The sequence below is a fragment of the Choloepus didactylus genome, chromosome 5, assembly GCF_015220235.1.
Source record: "Choloepus didactylus isolate mChoDid1 chromosome 5, mChoDid1.pri, whole genome shotgun sequence".
Taxonomy (NCBI): Eukaryota; Metazoa; Chordata; class Mammalia; order Pilosa; family Megalonychidae; genus Choloepus; species Choloepus didactylus.
The window spans coordinates 19,066,416-19,085,607 of NC_051311.1; the positions used below are offsets into that span (position 1 = coordinate 19,066,416).

Consider the following 19,192-nt stretch of genomic DNA (forward strand, 5'->3'; position numbering starts at 1 on the left):
CAGAAGAGCGAAGGGCTCTCTGGGGCCTGCTGTGCTTAGGCCCGTCTTTTTCCACTCACGTTTCTTGAAGCACACAGATAGATCGTGGGCCCCCCTTTGGTTTGCTTCTGCAGACTTTGGAAGCAAACCAAGAAGTCAGGTCTGAAGTGATGTCAGCCTGACGGCAGCCCTTTATAACAGTACAGACAGCGTGTAGAATCTCACCTAAAAAAACAAATGGTAACCTGCACCAGGTGCCAAAATAAATTTCTGATGGATTAACTAGTTGTAAACTGAACTTAATGTATATAATCATAAACATATAGAAAAATATAAATGAGTATTTAATCTCAGAATGGGAAAGTTGTATGTAGGTTTATAAAAGCAATGAAAGAAATTGCCTAAAAAGGAAAATGTGTATCAAAAGCATCCCCAAAATTAAATCATCAAATGGGAAAAATATTGTAATAACACATATGACAAAAGATTAATACCTTTACAGGTTAAAGAATTATTATACAACCAATGAAATGCTAACTCACCAAAAGAAAAATGGGCAATATTTCTTTTGGCATGTTTATGTGTGTGTATGTGTGCACTTGCATGTTCATATATTTACATATATATATATGTAAATTATATGCAAAAATACACATAGCAAAAATACACATAGTACAATTGTATAAATATGCACAGAGGAAAGACAGGATATTGTTTTAGTTTCCTAGGCCGCTCAAAGCAGATACCATGAAATGGTCCACTACAACAATGGGAATTCATTAGCTTACAAACTTACAGTGTTGAAGCCATGAAATGTTCACATTGAGGCATCATCTGCTTTCTTCCGGCAGACCGGCTGCTGGTGATCCTTAAGTCCTCTGCCACATTGCAAGGCCCATGGTGGCATCTGCTGGTCTCTCCCTTCTCTTTCCAGTTTCATTATTTCAGCTTCTTGCTTCCTTGGCTTTCTCTCTCTCTTTACCTATATTCGTCCTTTTTATAAAGCCCTCTCCAGTAAGAGGGTTGAGACCCATGCTGAATGAGGTGGGTCACACCTTACCTGAAGTAACCTCATCAAAAGAGTCTACTTACAATGGGTTCACATCCACAGGAATGGATTAGATTTAAGAACATATTTTTCTGGGCTACTTTTACATAAACCACAGATATATATCAAAATACTAATAGTAGTTATCTTTGAGTTGTTGGATTATATATTTCTACTTTTTTTTTGTATTTTCCAAATTTTAATTTTTACTTGTATTTGCGTTCTCTTATGTATTTTCCAGATTTTCTCCATATGTGTGCATTTCTTTTACTATATGTATATATATTTAAAGAATCTCACTTAAGTTTCTGTGCTTCTGAAGAAATCCATGGATCCTAGGTATTCTCTGTGGGAAACAGAAAATGTCTCAAGTTCGTTGGAAGTTTAGATGGATACTTGTTCTTGGAGTGGGTTTATCCCTAGGCCATTACCTCCTCTTGCCTCCTATTCTCTCCCCTGGAATTTTCTCCTCTCTGTGACTGTTCTGTCCTATGTATCTCTGGATTTTTCTCTTCTCTTTCCATTGTTCTTTCATCTGCCTTGCTCATTTTGATTTCAGTTTGGATGTACTGATTGTCCCGTTCCTCTGTGTCCTGGGTTTAGAAATGAACACAGATTGAAGACATGTCCAAGGCCAGGGTTCCTGTGTGGGGCAGATGGCTCGGGGAGGTGGGGCTGTTCCACCATAGCGCCCGTGGGTGACAGCCACTTGTATTCGTGGCTTTGCCCCTCCCCGGGGAGGCTCTTTGCTGGCAATGACCTCGGGAGTAGCTCTGTGTTTGCCTCGGTGCCCTGCTCAGAGCGGGGGCTCAGCAACTGTGAATTACATGAATTGAACTACATGAAGGATTGGATTCACTGAATTACTGAAAACAATAGGAATTGTATGGTAATCTCAAACTTATGGTAAGAATTATTATTGAACTTTGACTTTGTTCAGAACCTGATCCATGCTACCCACAGGAAAAAAAGAAAGGGGAGGGGCTTTTCTTTTGAGCCAGATAAACATGATCTACACTGGCACAGATAGCTCAGCAATGTCAAAACAAAACTCCATAGTTCTCGACTTGTGTGACCTGCCAGTCCCTTCCATCAGCGTAATTAACAATTAAGTAATTTTTCTTTTTGGAATAGCTTAGCTCTATTCACCTTTGATGCTGATTATCACTCTGTTTTTAAACTGGACTCATTTCATGTCGATTCTAGGGGATCCTCCAAACACTGGGGATACTACTCCTGGTGGGAGGGCAGTTTAAAGGAAGGAGCCCTGAGGAGCCAGGCGGACTTCTATCCTTCGCCCTTCCAGTTGCCCCCCACATAGGCCTGCTCAGACCTGTTTTTTCATTTTCAAAAGAAGGGTGGCTGGACTAGGTAGTATCTTAGGAACCCTTTAGTCCTAATATTCTCTGGCTTATTGGTGGCTGACACTTGCCATTTCAAGGTCTATTTTAGAAATGGAAGAGGAGAAACCAAGGTAATTTTTTTTTTTAAATGTCTATCTGTAAAAGGGGTCAGCTGAATTTACGTTTAGACTGTTCACAAATCCTCAATCCTCACTGCGTTTTTCCAAAAGTAGTGTTTTGTTGTTTTGTTTTTTTGGTCTCACACAAAAGTTGAAGTTTTTCCTTTAATGCAGTATAAATTATACAATCAGTGGCAAACGGTATCATCATATAGTTGTGCATTCATTGCAACAATCCGTTTTTGAGCATTTTCCTTACTCAAAAATGAAGAAATATAAAAAATAATAAAAATAAAAAAAGAAATAAAGAAGAACACCCAAACCTTCCCATTGCACTTATCTCCCATATTATTTATATACTCCTAGTTGTTTTATTATTCATCTGCCCATACACTGGTAAAAGGGAGTGTCAGTCTCCAGGTTTTTGCTGTTACATGGTCACATGATATAAGCTATACAGTTATACAATTATCATCAAGAATGAAGTCTACTGGATTACTGTTCTACAGAATCAGGTTTTCCTTCTAGCTGTTCAGTTACACTAGAAATGAAAAAAAGGAATATCTATATAATGCATAAGAATAACCTCCAGATTGACCTCTCAACTATATTTGAGATCTCTTAGCCATTGAAACTTTGTTTGGTTTCATTTCTTTTCCCCCTTTTGGGCAAGATGGCATTCTTAATCCCATGGTGGCAGGGCCAGACTCATCACTGGGAGTCCTGTCCCTCGTTGCCAGGGAGTCTTACCGCCCTGGGAGTCATGTCCCATGTAGGGGGAAGGATAGTGAATTTATTTGCATAGTTCGCTGAGAGAAAGAGGCCACATCTGAGCAGCAAAAGAGGTTCTCTGAGGGTGAATCTTAAGCATAATTATAAGTAGGCTCAGCTTTTTCTTTGCAAGAGTAAGTTTCATAAGGGCAAGCCCCAAGATTGAGGGCTTGACTTATTGAATTGGGAATCCCTTATGGTTGCGGGAATATTAGGGATTCCCCAGGTGAGGAAGTTTACTATTTCAACAGTTCCTCCCCATCCCTCAAGGGGACTTTGCAAATAATTTTTTATTTTCTGCCCAGAATACTCTGGGGTGCATCAGGGTATCATATTAAACTGTACAGAATAACAAGATCTCATTACCCATTCTAGGTTCCATGCAACCATGTTGTATAAAGAAACTGACCTTACGTGTTATATTAGAAAGCATGCTACAAATAATATAAATTTTGTAACAAATAAATATCTCTTAAATAACAGTCAAATCTCAGGAATAGACGTGACTGCTGTAAGAGGTTACTATCTACTAACCTTTACAAGGCTCCTTGAACACTCTGCACTCCTGCACTGTTGATTGCCCAATCTCTGTCCACATTCTATCCCCTGGTGCCTGTGCTTTCAAATTCAATTATCAGCATTTGCTCATTATAGTAAGTTTATATTACTGAGGCCTTACAAAATTTTCCTTTTGTTTCTGGCTTATTTCACTCAAGATAATGTTTCAAGATTCATTCAGCTATTGCATGATTCATCACATCATTCCTTCTTGCAGTCATTCAATATTCTGTTGTTTGTATATACCATATTTCGCTCTCCATCTGCCCATTGATGTACACTTAGGCTGCTGCCTCCATTCATTGCAAATCGTGAATACTGCTGCCATGAACACCCGTGTGTAAATGTCTATTTGTATTCCTGCTTTCAGTTCATTCAAGCATTTACCTGTGCCATTCTACTTCCCTACCAACAAGGAATAAGTCTCTCTCTCTCTCTCCACATCTTCTCTGTCACTTGCATTTTTTTGTTTATTTTTTAAAGAGTTTTATTCACACACCATGCAATTCATTCTGAGTGAACAATCAGTTGCTCCCAATATAATCATATAATTATGCTTTCATCACCACAATCTAGATGAGATCATTTCCATTTCTTAGTCCTTGTTTCTGTAACTGGTCACCTGTTCATAGGTGATATTTATCATTACCTTCTTCCACTACACATTCCATATTCCTTTTACTCTGAGCAAACATCTCAGCTAGCCATGGTTCTTTGTCTGATGGGATGACCCTAACCTTCATTCCTGAAGTTTCTGAGCTACTGGCAGTCCTGCCTGGATTGGGTTGTTGCAGTTTTCCATTGACTTGAATCACAGGGCATGGTAGTACTAAGAGACACCCTGGGGGATCTCCTGTATTCCAGGAAAACTCTTCTGTTTTGGTTTGCTGAAGCTGACCAAATGCAATATACCAGAAATAGGTTGGCTTTTTCAATGGGGTTTATTAGGTTACAAATTTACCGTTCTAAGGCCATGAAAATATCCAAATTAAGGCATCAAGAGGAAGATTCCTTCTCTGAGGAAAGGCTGCTGGCATCCAGGGTTCCTCTGTCACATGGGCAGGCTCATGCTGATTGTCCTCTCCTGGGTTGGGTTCAAAATGGTCCTCTCAGCTTTTGTGGGTCCTTCTTGCTTCTCCTAGGGTGTTTTCTTTCTCTCTTAGCTTATTTCCCAAAATTAGTGTTTTTAAAAGTAAAAAATAATTACTTCTGTGATGCTGTGGCCAGGGAGGTTGATAATAGCCTAACAAAACTGTTGTTTGTCTCTCGAATTGGAAATACTCTTATTTTATCTGGAGAAGACTTTTATTCCAGAGGTGGTGTGTCTGCTGATTTTGATGGCTTCATTTTAAAGCCTCTAGTACATTTTCTGTTTAAGTCATTCTGGACTATTGCTATAGCCAATTAAAAATCCTCTTAAACTATCATAGAGTGGATCAAAGGAGATAGCTATTCCTCGTCTCCCAGGAAAGATGTGATTTATGACCCATGTCAATTTATTGCCCATTTTCCCCCAAGAAAGCGAAACACTGCATTAATATACTCAATTATGTAGGAGCTCTGAAAACTCCAGAGATTTTGATTGATACGTTGTTATTAACCAAAAATATCGAGGTTTAAAAATGATTAAAGCCATCTATTAGCAATGAGTTGGCATGTTGCTTACACTATTGCATACAACACAATAGCTAAAGCACTTTGAAATGCAGAGCTGATTAACATTCTTAGTGGTTCCAAATTTATTTTAAAACATTTCAATTTGAGAAATTTTGTCAGTCTTTTTTGGTGATATCAGTGTAAGAGACTATTTATTTTATCACTCCCCGCACCCCATGATAGTGTTTTAGCTCTGTTCCACCTAGCTTATGGAAAAGGGGAAATTAATTTTAAGGGCACCAGGGGATCTCAGAAACCTTGTGAGCAGTTGCCATTAGGACTGAAGCAGCACCCCTTCTGCCTTTATTCTCCCTCCTCCCAGTGCATGTTTTGGAGGGTGCTCAGGACCCCCCTGAAGTTCTGCGATTCCCTGGGAGGACTCACAGGACTCAGCGTGTAGTCGTCCCAGGGCTGTGATTGAGCACAGGGCAGGGATGCCAAGCACAATCAGCAAAGGGAATGGGCACGTGTGGTCCCCTCCCAGTGGGGCACACGGCATGGGCTTAATCCCCCCAGTCAGTGAATTGTGGTAACACGTGGAACGTTGCCAGCCAGGGACGCTGCTTACAGACTTGTTACCCAGGATGTTCATTGGGGTTAGCTACCTAGGTAGCCTCTGCCTGGTGTGTACCAACATTCCAGACTCCCAGAAGGAAAGCGGGTGGTCAGCATCAACCATGGTGTCTGTGCCACTTTAACCAGGAGTGGGGTGAGGGCCACTCTTGCAAGCAGCCATTCTTAGGAGAGCAGTCAGGCCTGCTGTGTTAATTACTCTCCTGCTCAGCCAGGGATACCCTCACCCTACCCCATGCCTGAGACCACATATCTTCAGTTAAGGCACCAGCAGGGAAGAACTAGCTTTCCAAGTAAGTCCCAACTCCAAATGCCCAGGAGAGAATTAGCCCAGCTTGGGTGGGTCTACCCTGATCCAGGCAGTTAGTCAGGGAAATGGGTCACCTGGTGCAGACCTGGATGTTGGGGCTTCTTCCAGTCTGTGAAGCTCAGAAGACACTCCAAAAGGAGTGAATCTTAAGGATGCGTGTGTGAAAAAGGCTCTCAGAAACTGCGCAGACTCGATCTTGCAAAGGCCCTCTCACGGGTAACATTACAAAATAATAAGAGAATGGGCTGCCAAGTTGTGAGGTGGTACTTAATTCACGCCCCACGAACCCTAAATTGCAGATCAGATTCAATGGGTCCAGTTGTTCTGAGGGAAATAGAGCAGGGTTTAGGTGTTTATTTGTATAAGAACAGAATGCTCTGGATGTAATTCAAAATGGTTACTTTTCCTCCTCTCCTTGTCAGAGGCAGGAGGGGATTTTTCTCGGGTTGTCACAGTGAGAACCTGCTGGGGGCTCCTGGAGGTAAAGTTCATGAAGTGTAGGGGCCCTTTAGGCTGGGCCGTCAGATTTTATCTGGCAAGTTAGGCCACACTCCTTCACCAGCCATTAGCCAGTTACCCTTTAAGTATCCCTCCCCAAGGCTGGGTCCAGCTCTGTTTTGTGAGGGTGGGAGAGATGGTGTGTCCAGCCTCTTCCATGCAGGCCTGGAAACCAGAAGTCTGTTCTTTTGCATAAGAATAGTGAATTCCTAAGAGATTCAGTAATAGATTACAATCTTTGCCCTTAGGTGTTATGCCTATATGCCATAGTCTTGGTGAACATTTGTTTGTCATTCTAACGGGGACCAGTCGGGGTTCTTGGAAACGGCCTGTTTCTTCCCTGAGATTTATCCTTGTAGGAAATGTACAAGACTAGCATACCCTTTACAGGAGTCCTGTGCTTCCCATTGTGGCTTTGTTTTAATTTGTTGCTTGTTTTAAAGCTTTCTTGGTATGGCTTTCGGGCTAAACTACTGAAGACTGTATTTTAACCCTCTTTCCTGTTTTTGAAAATTCTTGATCTTTCCAAGAGCACCTATATAAGAAGCTCTAATAGTTCTTGAGGCTGGAGGTAGAGGGTGACATGGGTGTTGAGGTGTCCATGAAGGTGGCTCCCATAATTGGGAGACACACCAAGTCTCTGAACAAGCCTATTTCCGTGATGCCCTGGGAAGGGCTAAGTGCCATCTACAGACTCTGCTGGAAACCTTGTGTACAAAGTGTTCCCAGTTCCCTTCAACCAGTGGTAAATCACTGTAGAGATGTCGTCCTACCCCCATGTGGTAGAGCAACTGTGCTAGATATGCAATGATTTAGTATTGAATTGATTTAAGAAAACACACACACACAGTGTATATGCCAGGAAGTTACAACCAAAAACTTCCTGCTGGCCACCACATCTTTTCTTACATGGTGATGCTTCCTTGGAGTCCAGTCAAAAATCATCAGGCAGACACTGTAGATGGCAGAGCCAGTCTGTCACTGCTGCTTGCACTCGAGCTGGGCTCTGTGCGTGCTGTTGGGGTGCAGGCCTGGGGCTGTGGCCAGGGCATCCCGCCCTCAACACCGCTTTCCTCTTCCCAAAGAAGGAGACCGTCATCGGACAGCTTGCCACCTGCCCTTCCATCAGTCCGCCTCTTTAACTCCCCAACAGTATCCTCAGATTGGTTTTTCCTTTTCTATGCCGCATATCCTTGTGACTCTGAGAACCGCATGTAAACAATAGGAAAGTGATTTCTCAAGCCCCTTGACCAGACCAGCAGTGAGGGCTTTTGAAAACTACTGTGATTCTGCATCTGGGGCATGGACTGCAGGAAAAGGAAAAATCTCTGCAGGTCCTTCCAAATGCAGCGAGTCGGAAATTGTCCTTTTCGGATAAGCTGAGGCGGCATTATTGAGTCTGATCTAGGATGTCCTTTTCTAGAAGAAAACATATTCTTTATACTCTCTACAGGGGCTTGTTCAGTGTGTCGATTGATTAGTATGTGCCATGAAAAATGATTCATCAGGAATGGAAAACATGCACATTGCAATAAAATTAGGTAATCAACAAGGTCCCTGTCAGTACTCCACTTCCCTGGGGCTGAGGGTCCCTATTGTGAGAAACACCAAGGCCCGAAGGACGGAAGGATGGAAGGCTGAACTACTCCACCCGTTGTGAGAAGCGAATCTCATTAATGCAAAATTATGTGTTTTATCCCCATCGCTGAGGGAGGGAGTGCTCCAAGATGCTCAAGGAGGCCTCACAGACAAGCCTGGCCTTATTTGCCAGCACCCAGGGTGCAGATTGAATTGGCTTCCGTGATAAATAACTCTTCCGATTTGTTTCATCTGTCCTGCATCTTAATGCTGTTATGGATATTATCTGTGTTTCTCCAATTTAGTGTGGACTTTTATGGGTCTAGTTGGGTTATAAATGGTCCTATTATTATCACTAGGCCTATTATTATTAATGAGTGCATGCAAGTCTTATGAGATACACTTACTAATATTTTCTACAGATACTGGGGTTCTGTAACCCTCAGTTAATTTCATCTGCAGTTATTTTAGGGTGTTGTATAAGTGGGTCTGTATTTCCCTCTGATAGCCAAATTCAGACCTGCATTTGTGCAGGTCACATATTCTTGTGTTTGGCCACTGAGCAGTTGGGTGCCCCCGGTTGGTGGCAGGGTGGGTCCATCACCACGAGGCCTAGGCCTCAGCAGCCGAGAGGGTGGCATGCAGGTGTGTAACATCTCTGTTGCATCTTTTGTTTTCACAGTGAGAGAAAAGCGCAAGAGTCTCTTCATTAACCATGTAAGTGAAGCTGTCTCACTTGTTTTTCATAATGCCCACCCTGTACAGTGTAAAGAGCTTAAATAACTGCATCTGGGGTGGGTGAAAATGGCTTGTATTTTGTTGATAATTGGAAGATGCAGAGGATATTGCAATATACTTCTGCTCAGTTTGCTTTGTAATTGGGCTAGGATGGCTTGGTATTTGTCCACTATCCCAGGTGTTTTCCCAGAAGTCTCAGGCTGATGCTGTTTATGTGTGAAAATGCCACGGTAAATTCCACACTGGTCTAGATGAAAGCCACTCTTTAAAATTTCAAATCCTTTCCTTCCTCTGCCCCCAGCCCCAAATTATTCTTGTACTCTCTGTAGCCCAGTTTCATTTGATGTTCATGTTTCCTATGAGGCTGTCTGTCTCCACATTCTTTCCTCCTCCAAATTGTAGTTTATTGGTCCAGTGGAGTTTGCACATTCTTTCAGTGCTCAAAGAGAAAGGATAAACTTTATCATACTTAAGTTTTAAAAGGATTTTCGAAGTATCCAGTCCCCTCTGTTGGCCATTCTGAGCAGTATGTCTCTCCCCCAGTGGCCAGGCCTGAGCTTTCCCTTTGACATAACTTTATCCATCTTCCTTGAGCAGCTGGGGCAACTGGCTGACTCCAGCCCCACCCTGGTGCCCTAGGGCTAGGGAATGATGAAGTATGTAAATTATCAAAATAAGTATGGTATAAATTCTCCTGTTAAAAACAAAAACCACTCATTTGACCTTACAAGGATCTTTCTTAGAATTCCTATACTGTTTGCATTTAAGTATTTGCAGATCTTGAAGTGCTTGGCACTGAAGCTGCATGTTTAAAAGCCTTAAAGCTGTAATATTAAATTCCCTGCCCTTTGAAAAGCTAGACAAATTCATTTAAAAAGAAATTCGTAATCTGAGTCTGTGTTCAGCCCTTGAGGGACTGGTGATTCCTTAGGCATCATCCATGCTTATGTACACGTAAACAGCTCTCTAGGCGTCCCAGGGTCTATAGTTTTTATCACATTCTAAAAGCAATTCATTACCTCTTCCTTGGCCTTCTCAAATTTAGAACTATCAATGTAAAGCGTCTGTGAGGTTAAACTGTGTGCCACAAGGAAAATGTTATTAAAAACCTTTTTTTTTTTTTTTTGAAAGCAGAATATACCTGGACATAGAAATTTTAGCGATTGGAACTAATTATCTAAATTCTTGCTTCCATTGCTTTGCCCTGCTGGGCACACTTGAACACTTTACTGCTCATTAGCACATCTGCCAAGGAGATTAGAAGGAAAAGAGAAGAGCTGAGACTCCAGCCAGGCCATTTTCAGTCTTCATCACAGTTGTCTCTGAAAGGTTTATTGAAGGAAGAGGAAACTAGCATTTTGATTGTGCGTGCCACCCCATTCTGTTCATGGATAATGAGATAGCTGTGGACTTGGAAAATTGTAACCTGCACATAGAGTTTTGTATGCTCTCCCACTGAACCTCAAACCTCATTCTGTGAGCAGCCCGGGTCTCAGGCTGCACGTTAGGGTAGTAGGACATGCCCGCTGACCCAAGGCATCATCTGTAACGCAGCCAGCCCCAAACCTCTGCACAACCTCTCTTCTCCTAACACAGTGAAACCAGACAGTTCTTGAGATGTGCTCAAATGCAGTGTTTCCTATAAGAAAAAAAATCTCTGTGTTAAGGGTCTTATGTAATAAATGACCTAGTAACAGCATGACTCCTCCGATCTGTGAACAAACCTAGCTGCACCTGAGCTTATCAGCTCTGCATAATAAGAGCCATCTCCAACTGATTGAAATCTCTTAATTTGAGTGAAATTACCTGCAGATTCAATTAGGCTAATAAACCCACTGTGCTTTTCATGTTTTGAGTCTTGGGCATAATAAATTAGAACAGTTAGGGAAAGGGTAAGCAGCAGTAATAATCAGTATCATTTATTAAGTCTCCTGTGTACGTGCCAGGCTCTGTTCTAATTGCATTGATACACTTTCTTACTTAGCACAATGGCCATGCCTGGCCATGCCAGGTAGATACTATTTATTATTCCCATTTTTCAGGTGAGGAACCTGAAGCACAAAGCAGGATCTGGCTCCCAAGCCCTCACTCTCAACTCATCCTGCACTGCTTCTCAGATAGTAAAATCCGTTCCCTCTTGGACAGGGCCTATTTAGCTCGCTTATCTGAAGAGCTAGCACTTACAATTCAGTCTTTATAGGACAATTCATGGAGCTCATTTCTGAATATGGGCTCTGACTAAAATTTGTAATTTAATTTGTTGTCTAACTCTTGAGTGATTCTTATGTTTGCCCTTGTTTATAAAACCAGTTTTTTGTTTGTTTGTTTGTTTGTTTTTTCATTTGCTTTATTGTGAAGGGTTTGTTTAATTTTTCTGTCAGGTTTCTGAAGAACCACTTAGGAGATGCTGCTAAGATAATCTCTTAAGAAAAATGAAAGCAGTGGACAGAGAGAAAACATTTAAGGGAGGTGTGAGATGAGAACTGCATGGGAAGTAACCTCTTCCAGATGGAGAAAAATAAGGTTTTTCTGGCTTTGAGCAAACTGCACACATTAGCAAGTGGAAAGAGTAGAACTTTGACCAGGGAACATTCTGTATAGAAAGGGAGAATGGAATCCCTGGAACTGGAAGGGAGTCCAGTTTTTTTTTTTTTGAGAATAAACTTTTGACAATAAACTGTTCAGGGAGTTTTGACAGCAAGTTAAATCAGGGTGAACTATAAAGATTAATATTCTAATCAGCATCTATGGTTTTGATGGAATCAAAGTTAACAGTTTCAGGAAAATTTAATATATTAGGAAAGGAAGATACACATAGGTATTTTTAAATGTCTTAAAGTTTATTAAAGTTTTGGCTTTGCTTCTTGTAAGTTTAACTATTTTAATGTCTTTTAATTAAAGTGTGAAAATCTGTGATTATAAATTGTGGTTGGCATTGTAGGTGGCTGAAATTTAGGGAAAACTCATGCCTTTTACCTTATCCTGATTTGTTCATGGTGACCTCCTACCACCAGCTAACAATATTCCTAAGGTGAACTGATCATTCAAAGAGGTTAAAAAAAGCAGAATGACTCAGGAGTTGATTGGCTAGCCTCTTTTAAGGCTTGTTTGCCAGGATACACTTTGAGATGAGAAAGTCCTACTGAGGATGCTATGTAATGTCATCCTCATGCAAAACAGTCCAGAGTATTTGTCTTGACATTGAGGCAGGTGATAGCTCTGAGATTTTAGTGCAAACATAAAGCGATAGGAGAGTAATATGCTATTTATCCGTTAAGCAGGAGTTGCATTTTTAGCTGGACTTGAGTCAAAGGAACTTTGTTTAAGCCCCAGTTCTACTCCCTGCTACTTGGGCGACCCTGGAAAAGCCTTGAAGCGTCAGTTCTCTTATCTCATGGATGGGGGATCAAAATTCCTGGCCTACCTCACTCAAAATGAGATAATGTAAGTGAAGGAGACTTGTAAACTATATATAGCACCACTTAAATATGATATAATTGCCCTTGGAGTTTAGGTGAATTCAATCTAATTTTCCAAGTTTAATATCAAAACTGATGGAATTCTTTGAGTATGGATACTTTGAGTATGGATGTCGTTTTTCATGATTATAGTTCATATTTCATATTTTTTAAGCCCCGTGTTTCCTGGAAGGAACCCCTTTGGGAATACTGCCTGAGATAATTTATGCTCCTTTTTATATAGTTCAGTTCCAGTGTGATTTCTGCCTTCTAGCTCTGAATGAGACAGGAATAAAATTCCCTGAAAGATGGTGTCTGTTCTAATTATAGTCTTTAAATGGAAGCGATAGTGTTAAGGAGTGAAGTGAGCTAGATCCAGGAACTGAATTGTTTTAAAAATTCTAAACCTTGCTTTGAGTAGCTACTGTGTTAGCATCAATACAGTATACTTCAAGGGTATAAAAGAAGCAGAAGCCATTTCAGTAAGAATAAGAAAATCCAACTTTGATTTTGAAATAATTTCAAATCTACAGAAGAGTTGCAACAGTGATACAGAGTACAGGATTTTCATACTTCATTGAAGGAACCCTAGATTCTCTAGTTCTCAGGTCACGCATTCTAGTTTGACACAAGGGATATTGAGACAAGATAGGGAGATTTGTTATTTTCTCTCTTCCTAATTTTTTTTTTTAATTTTACAGAATATCTAGAAATGATAATGCTATACACACAAAACTGCTGATGTGGAAAGGAGTTTGTGAGGGACAGCAGTTCGTTGAGTGTATCGGCTCAACCTTCAGAAGATGTTCTCTTTTTTCACCCTTTTCTGTTGGCTCACTCTTGTTCTGAAGCGTGAATGAAGTAGTGTTTGCAGAGTGTAATAATGCCCTATCCAAATATAAGATAGCTGACGGTGGGATGCTTCCCCGGAGCTTCATTGAAGGTCGTTTGGAAACTATATTGCCCTTGTTAGGACAGAGAACTGAGTGAAGTGTCATCCTAAAATCCACAGCAGGTGCTCTGTGGGAGTTACTGTACGTGGAGCCCTGGTCTTTTGTCTGTGATGTTGAGACATCTTCCCCAAACAGACTGCCAGCAATTCTTGGCCACAGTTAGCTGGTTTTCACATTGCACAGGCACTTCTGTGTGTGGGGAAGTTACTGTTCTGACTTTCCCTCAGTCTGTAGTTTCTTGGTTCTCCTGTTCTCCTTTGCTGGAGGGGAAGTACAGCTATTCCTTACACTAGCAGCATGGATACTCCAGACCCTTTGGGATGCTTTTCCCTCTTTCCTAGGCCTTTATTATTATTATTATTATTATTATTATTATTATTGCTTCATTATTGTCTTAACCTTCTCAGCTTTCAACTTCATCACCTTGCTGTTGAGTAGAGTGGAAGAAAAAAAAAAACCCATGAAGTCTGAGAATGAGCAGCTTTCTACTGGGAGCAGGGACTTTGTTGGGAAAGTCCATTAAGAAGCAGGACTCTCCCTCGCCCTTTAAGGAGAGAAACTTTGAAAAAATTTTAGACTTCGAGATAACTTCCATATACCCTTTACTCAAATTTACTGATTTTCAACCGATGTTTTAGCACTTTCTATTCATTCTCTGGTCATTGTCATGTATTATGTTTCTGAATTGTTTGCAAGCAGGATGCCTAATATCATACCCGCTGACCCCGAACACTCCATTGTGTATTTCCTAAGAACAATATATAAAATTGAAATTTTTTATTTTAACCATAAAGTCAAAAATTTAACATTGATACAGCTCTTTTAAATTAACTGTCCATTTTCCAATTTTAAGTGGCCCCATAATATCCCTTAGGGATTTTTTTCCCTTTGGTACTGGATTAAGTGCATGGTCATGGGTTACATTTAGTTGCCTCTTCACTCTCCTTTAATCTGGAGTAGAACCTCAGCTTTCTTTGTCTTTCATGACTTTGATACTTCGGAAGAATACAGGGCCAGTTTTTGTTTGTTTGTTTGTTTGTTCTTTAACAGAATGCTTCTCTTTTTGGATTTGTGTGAAGGAGTCAGGGAAGCATTTCAAGCCAGAATGCAACCTGTCATGCCCCCTTGCCCTTCTCAGGGTCTCCAGTCTGGGGGTGCACAGTGTCCACCTGGCCCTTGTGGCTGATGTTCATTCTGATCTCCTACAAGCGGCAGTCCGAGTTCTGCCCTGCATTCACCAGTTCTCCCTTGCAGCTAATAAGAACCCACTCCCAGAGTTAGCGTCCACTGATAATTCTTGCCTGAACCAGTTTTTATTATTTGGGTTGCACAACGGAAACTTGGCCATCCCACCCTCCAGTTGGCATTCTGCTGTAAGGAGCAGCTTTCTCTTCTCCTTCAGCCATCAGGGTGTGAATCTGCCTATCTTCAGTATGGGCACATAGGTTTCTGTTTTTTCAATGATTTATACTCCATTCCTGTCCTTAATTATTTTGATGCTCACTACCCTAGATGAAGCCAGGGACAGCCTTTTTGAGCTGGCTCTGTTCTCGTGACATGCCCTGTCTTTTTTTTTTTTTTTGAGTGCACTCTTGCTTTTTGGCACAACATAGATATTCAAGGCTCATTTTGTACTCTCCTGTCCCAGCCCTGGAACCAGTCCCTTCTTCAGGGAGCCCAGATTCCTTTTAGTGGCAAACAGTATCAGCAGCCAAGATCTGGGAACCAGGCCTGGCATCACGACTGGGGTGTGGTTGCTTCTGAGACACGTGCAGCAGACATAGTTAGGAAATAGACATTTCGGAAATCACAAGTTTATATTGATGCCTCAAATTCCAGTGCACCCCAGAGGGTTGTTTTTTGTTTCTGGTATTTGACTTCTTTTTGGCCTTTTATGAAAAATTTATTTTTAAGAACAGCTTTATTGAGGTATAATTTACATGCCGTAAAATTCATCCTTTTAAAGTATACAATGCAGTGTTTTTTAGTATGCTCACAGGGTTGTGCATCCATCACCACAGTCTATTTTAGAACATTTGTATCACCCCCCCCCAAAAAAAAGATATCCATTAGCAGTCCCTCTCCATTCCCTGACCCCCTCCCGAGCCCCTGGCAGACATAAATGTGCTTTCTATCTCTATGGATTTACCTATTCTGGACATTTTATGTAAATGGACTCATGTAATTTGTGGTCTTTTGTCATTGGCTTGGCTTCTTTCACTTCGTATAATGTTTTCAAGATTCAGCTATGTTGTGGCATTTATCAGTACTTCATTCTTGTTACTGCCAAATAATATTCCATTGAATGGATATTCGGCTGTTTCCACTTTTGGACTTTATGAATAACGGTGCTGTGAACAATCTTATATAAACTTTTGTACAGACATCTGTTTCAGTTTCTCTTGTGATATACGAGGAGTGGAATTGCTGGGTCATATGTGAATCCTATATTTAATATTTTGAGGAATTGCCACATAGTTACCCAAGGTAGCTAGTCGTAGACTTTTAATATTTTTGTTTGTAGTCTTATGAATTTGAATTCTTTTTTATTACAAAGCACAACTGTGTGTGGTTTTTTGTTTTGTTTTGTTTGTTTGTTTTAACTTTTCCCAAGAGTCAGAATGCCCTCCAGTAACCAGTAAAGTTGTGACCCATATAATGGCTTTTGTAGGGAAAGTTGATGGTGTGCTACTTGATGAAAACTCAGTGTAGCAGGAGGAGCACTTGATGAGGGGCCAGGCAGCTGAATTCCCCTTCTTCTGCTTTTTCTCTGCTTTGTGATCTGGCCAGGTTCCTGTGTCACTTGATAAAGTGCTTTGATGACATCACCTATAAAAGAGGAGTGGCACACCTGCCTCCCCTTCTCACAGGAGAGCTGGGGACTATGAACTGTGATTGAAATCAGCTATGCAAAGGCCCTTGAAAAGTTTGCCTTGTGCAAATACTTGGCATATTTGGAGTTCCATGACAATTCACTAATTATATAGAAGGGGGAGCTCTCACCCAGTAGAAAAGGAAATGTGAATTTTTCACATTCTGGGGCAAGTCTAGCCTATTTTTGAGTCTTTAAGTAGAGCAAATTAAACATTTTAAGATGTACACTTGGATAAATATCCACCCTACTTTACCCTCAGCATTTTGGAATAAACTTAATTCCCACCCCATCCTACCCTGAAAACCACAGCCTGGACTATATGTGAACAGTGCAGTCAAGAAATGAGATACTAATAGAGAAATAGTATTTTGGAAAATGAGCCTCTAGTTCTTCAGTGGCTGCAGAAAGAACCCAGGCAGCAATAAAGCTCCAGTTCCTGGGGGCTTGGGCCCAGGTCCTCCTGTCCAGCAGCCTCAGTACCCAGCCTGGAAAACCCTTCTCTCATGTGATCCTAATCCTAAAGGATGGCTCCCGGGGCTGCATTGCGCTTCTGGATTTTACCTCACAGCCAGAGCTGTCATGACAAAGCAATACTTTCACTCTAGAGTAAAAGAAGCCAAGATTTGACCTGGGGTTGAAGTCAGTGGTCAACTTAATTATTATTTAAGAATAATATGGGTTCCCAATAAATAAGAATTGGGTATGCGTGGTTCCCAATTTTACCTCAAAATGGGCACTTTCCTAGTTTTTGCTCCTAGAACCCAAGGTTGGTTTATTTTTCTGCTTTCATATCACAATGATTTTGCTCACTTCTCTTCTTAGTCCCGTGATTGTTTGCTTCGTCTGCTTTTCCATTGTTCTTTGCTGTAGAAAATTGATCCCACTAAAAGCTGCCCAGTCTTCCTTTCTCTTTCCACAGAATATTAGTTTGTTAACACCTTGAGGCCAAAGATGAAGGGTTTTTGGTTTGTTTCCGTTAACTTTTTGGTCTCTGTGTCTCCCGTGGCCCTCAGTGTTACTGGGAGGGTGACTCTGGGGCTTTCCTCTCGCCTGATGGGGGATGGCTGTGTGTGGACGTTCTCCCTGTTGGAAAGGCTGTGGCATCCCACAGATGTGCTTTGACTCTGGCTCCACCATGTATTAACTCTGTGAACTTAGCTAAAGGTGCTTTCTTCATCTGTTTCCTTATTTTAAAATGAGTTAAATACCAACCACCTCCATTTTGTTGATTTTTGTCTGCAAAGGGCAGTGCCTGGCACGCACCCGAATGTTGAGCTGAGGCGGATGGTGGGAGTCTGAGAATCCAGGCCCCCTTCTCCCTTCTCGCTGTGCTCTCTCCTTTACATGTTCTGCACACGTCAGGCATTCAGGGAACTTTTTTTTTTTTTTGAGATGATGTTCTTGTAACCCACAATTGTTTAAAGTGGACAGTTCTTTGGAATTCAGTGCATTCACAGTGTTGTGCAACTGCCACCATTCTCTAGTTAGTCTCAGAACTTTTTCAGTTAATTTTTAATAAACAACCACTGCTGCAAATTTCATTTTCCTGTGTGCTGAGGAGGCAGAATTCCAAGCCCTGCTTTCTCTATCAAGGTCATAGTTCCCTGTACTGAGAGTTATGTTCTTTAAAAAAAAACTGTGGAGCTTTTATTGTTGGAGATTTCATTGATACCAATAAAAAAAAATTAACACTTCTTCTCATCTAATAATATTACATCATGTTTTTAATGTTTTATTTGATCCTTACAAACCTTAAGAAGAAATAAAGACAATTGTTGTCTGGATATTGGCAGTGGAAAGTTACAGCACAGAGACTCTCAGTGACTAGTAACATTTGTTGAGCACGTCCTTGTGCCATGGCCATGCTCAGCACGTAACAGGTTTTCTCCCGTAGTCCTCCAGCAGCACAGTGAGGGCGGGTTCTGCCACCCTTATTTTACAGATGAAGGCATTGGAGTTTATGGAGGTTAGCATAAGGTGACCCTGTAATTTATTGCCCAAACCAGGACACCTTCGAGTGCGAAAGGGGGTGCTGTTAGTGGTTGCTCCAGGACAACAGGGGGAATGAGGACCTTTCCCAGCAAACCGGGATGTATGACCGTCCTAGTTAAGTATCTTACCCAAGGTTACTCAGCTAATAAGTGGCAGAGCTGCACCTTGAACTCCAGGCTTGCTGGCTGAAACCACGCTCTTACCTAGCCCATATGGAGTGTCCCTTCCACATTAGTTAGCTCCCATCAGGGACACGTGGGAGCCAGGATGGAATGCACATTTCTGAATCTTCCTCCATTGTCATCTTTCTTTGACTCCATCCTCCACACGTCTGTAGGCTCTCATTTTAGAAAAGGAGTCGAGCCCTCACACTCCTGTACACTTCTCTTGTTGAGAGACTCCCAAACGGATCACACAGCCCTGTTCCTTGGGCGTTTATGGAACAACCACGCACTCACACATGCTCGTTTGTGCTCCTGTGCACTTTGAAAGCTCCATACCACTGCAAGAGCACGTATGAAAATGCAAGCTTTCTTGTTAGTGGATTAGAGGGATATGGCAGTCAATGAGGACAGGAAAATAAATTTTTTTTGTGCCAGGATCTCTTGTGTACACTATTTCGTTTTCAGTGTCGCTGTGAGCAAGGGGGATGATTCTGTTTTATCCAGAAAAGTAAAAGGAAGCACTGAATGGTGAATTCTCTGCTGAAGCTCATCCTTTTCCACTGTATCATTCTTCTGTGC

The 19,192-nt window shown here is 41.4% G+C and overlaps 1 protein-coding gene across 2 annotated transcripts in view; it reads left to right on the forward strand.

The window, feature by feature from the left end:
* The window catches only part of CCNY (cyclin Y), a 214,857-nt gene that overhangs the window by 152,250 nt on the left and 43,415 nt on the right, over nucleotides 1–19,192 (forward strand). For both annotated transcript variants that reach the window (XM_037835656.1, XM_037835657.1), the window contains one exon: nucleotides 9,116–9,150. In XM_037835656.1, the coding sequence (XP_037691584.1) occupies nucleotides 9,116–9,150 (35 nt within the window). The remainder of the gene's footprint in view (nucleotides 1–9,115; nucleotides 9,151–19,192) is intronic.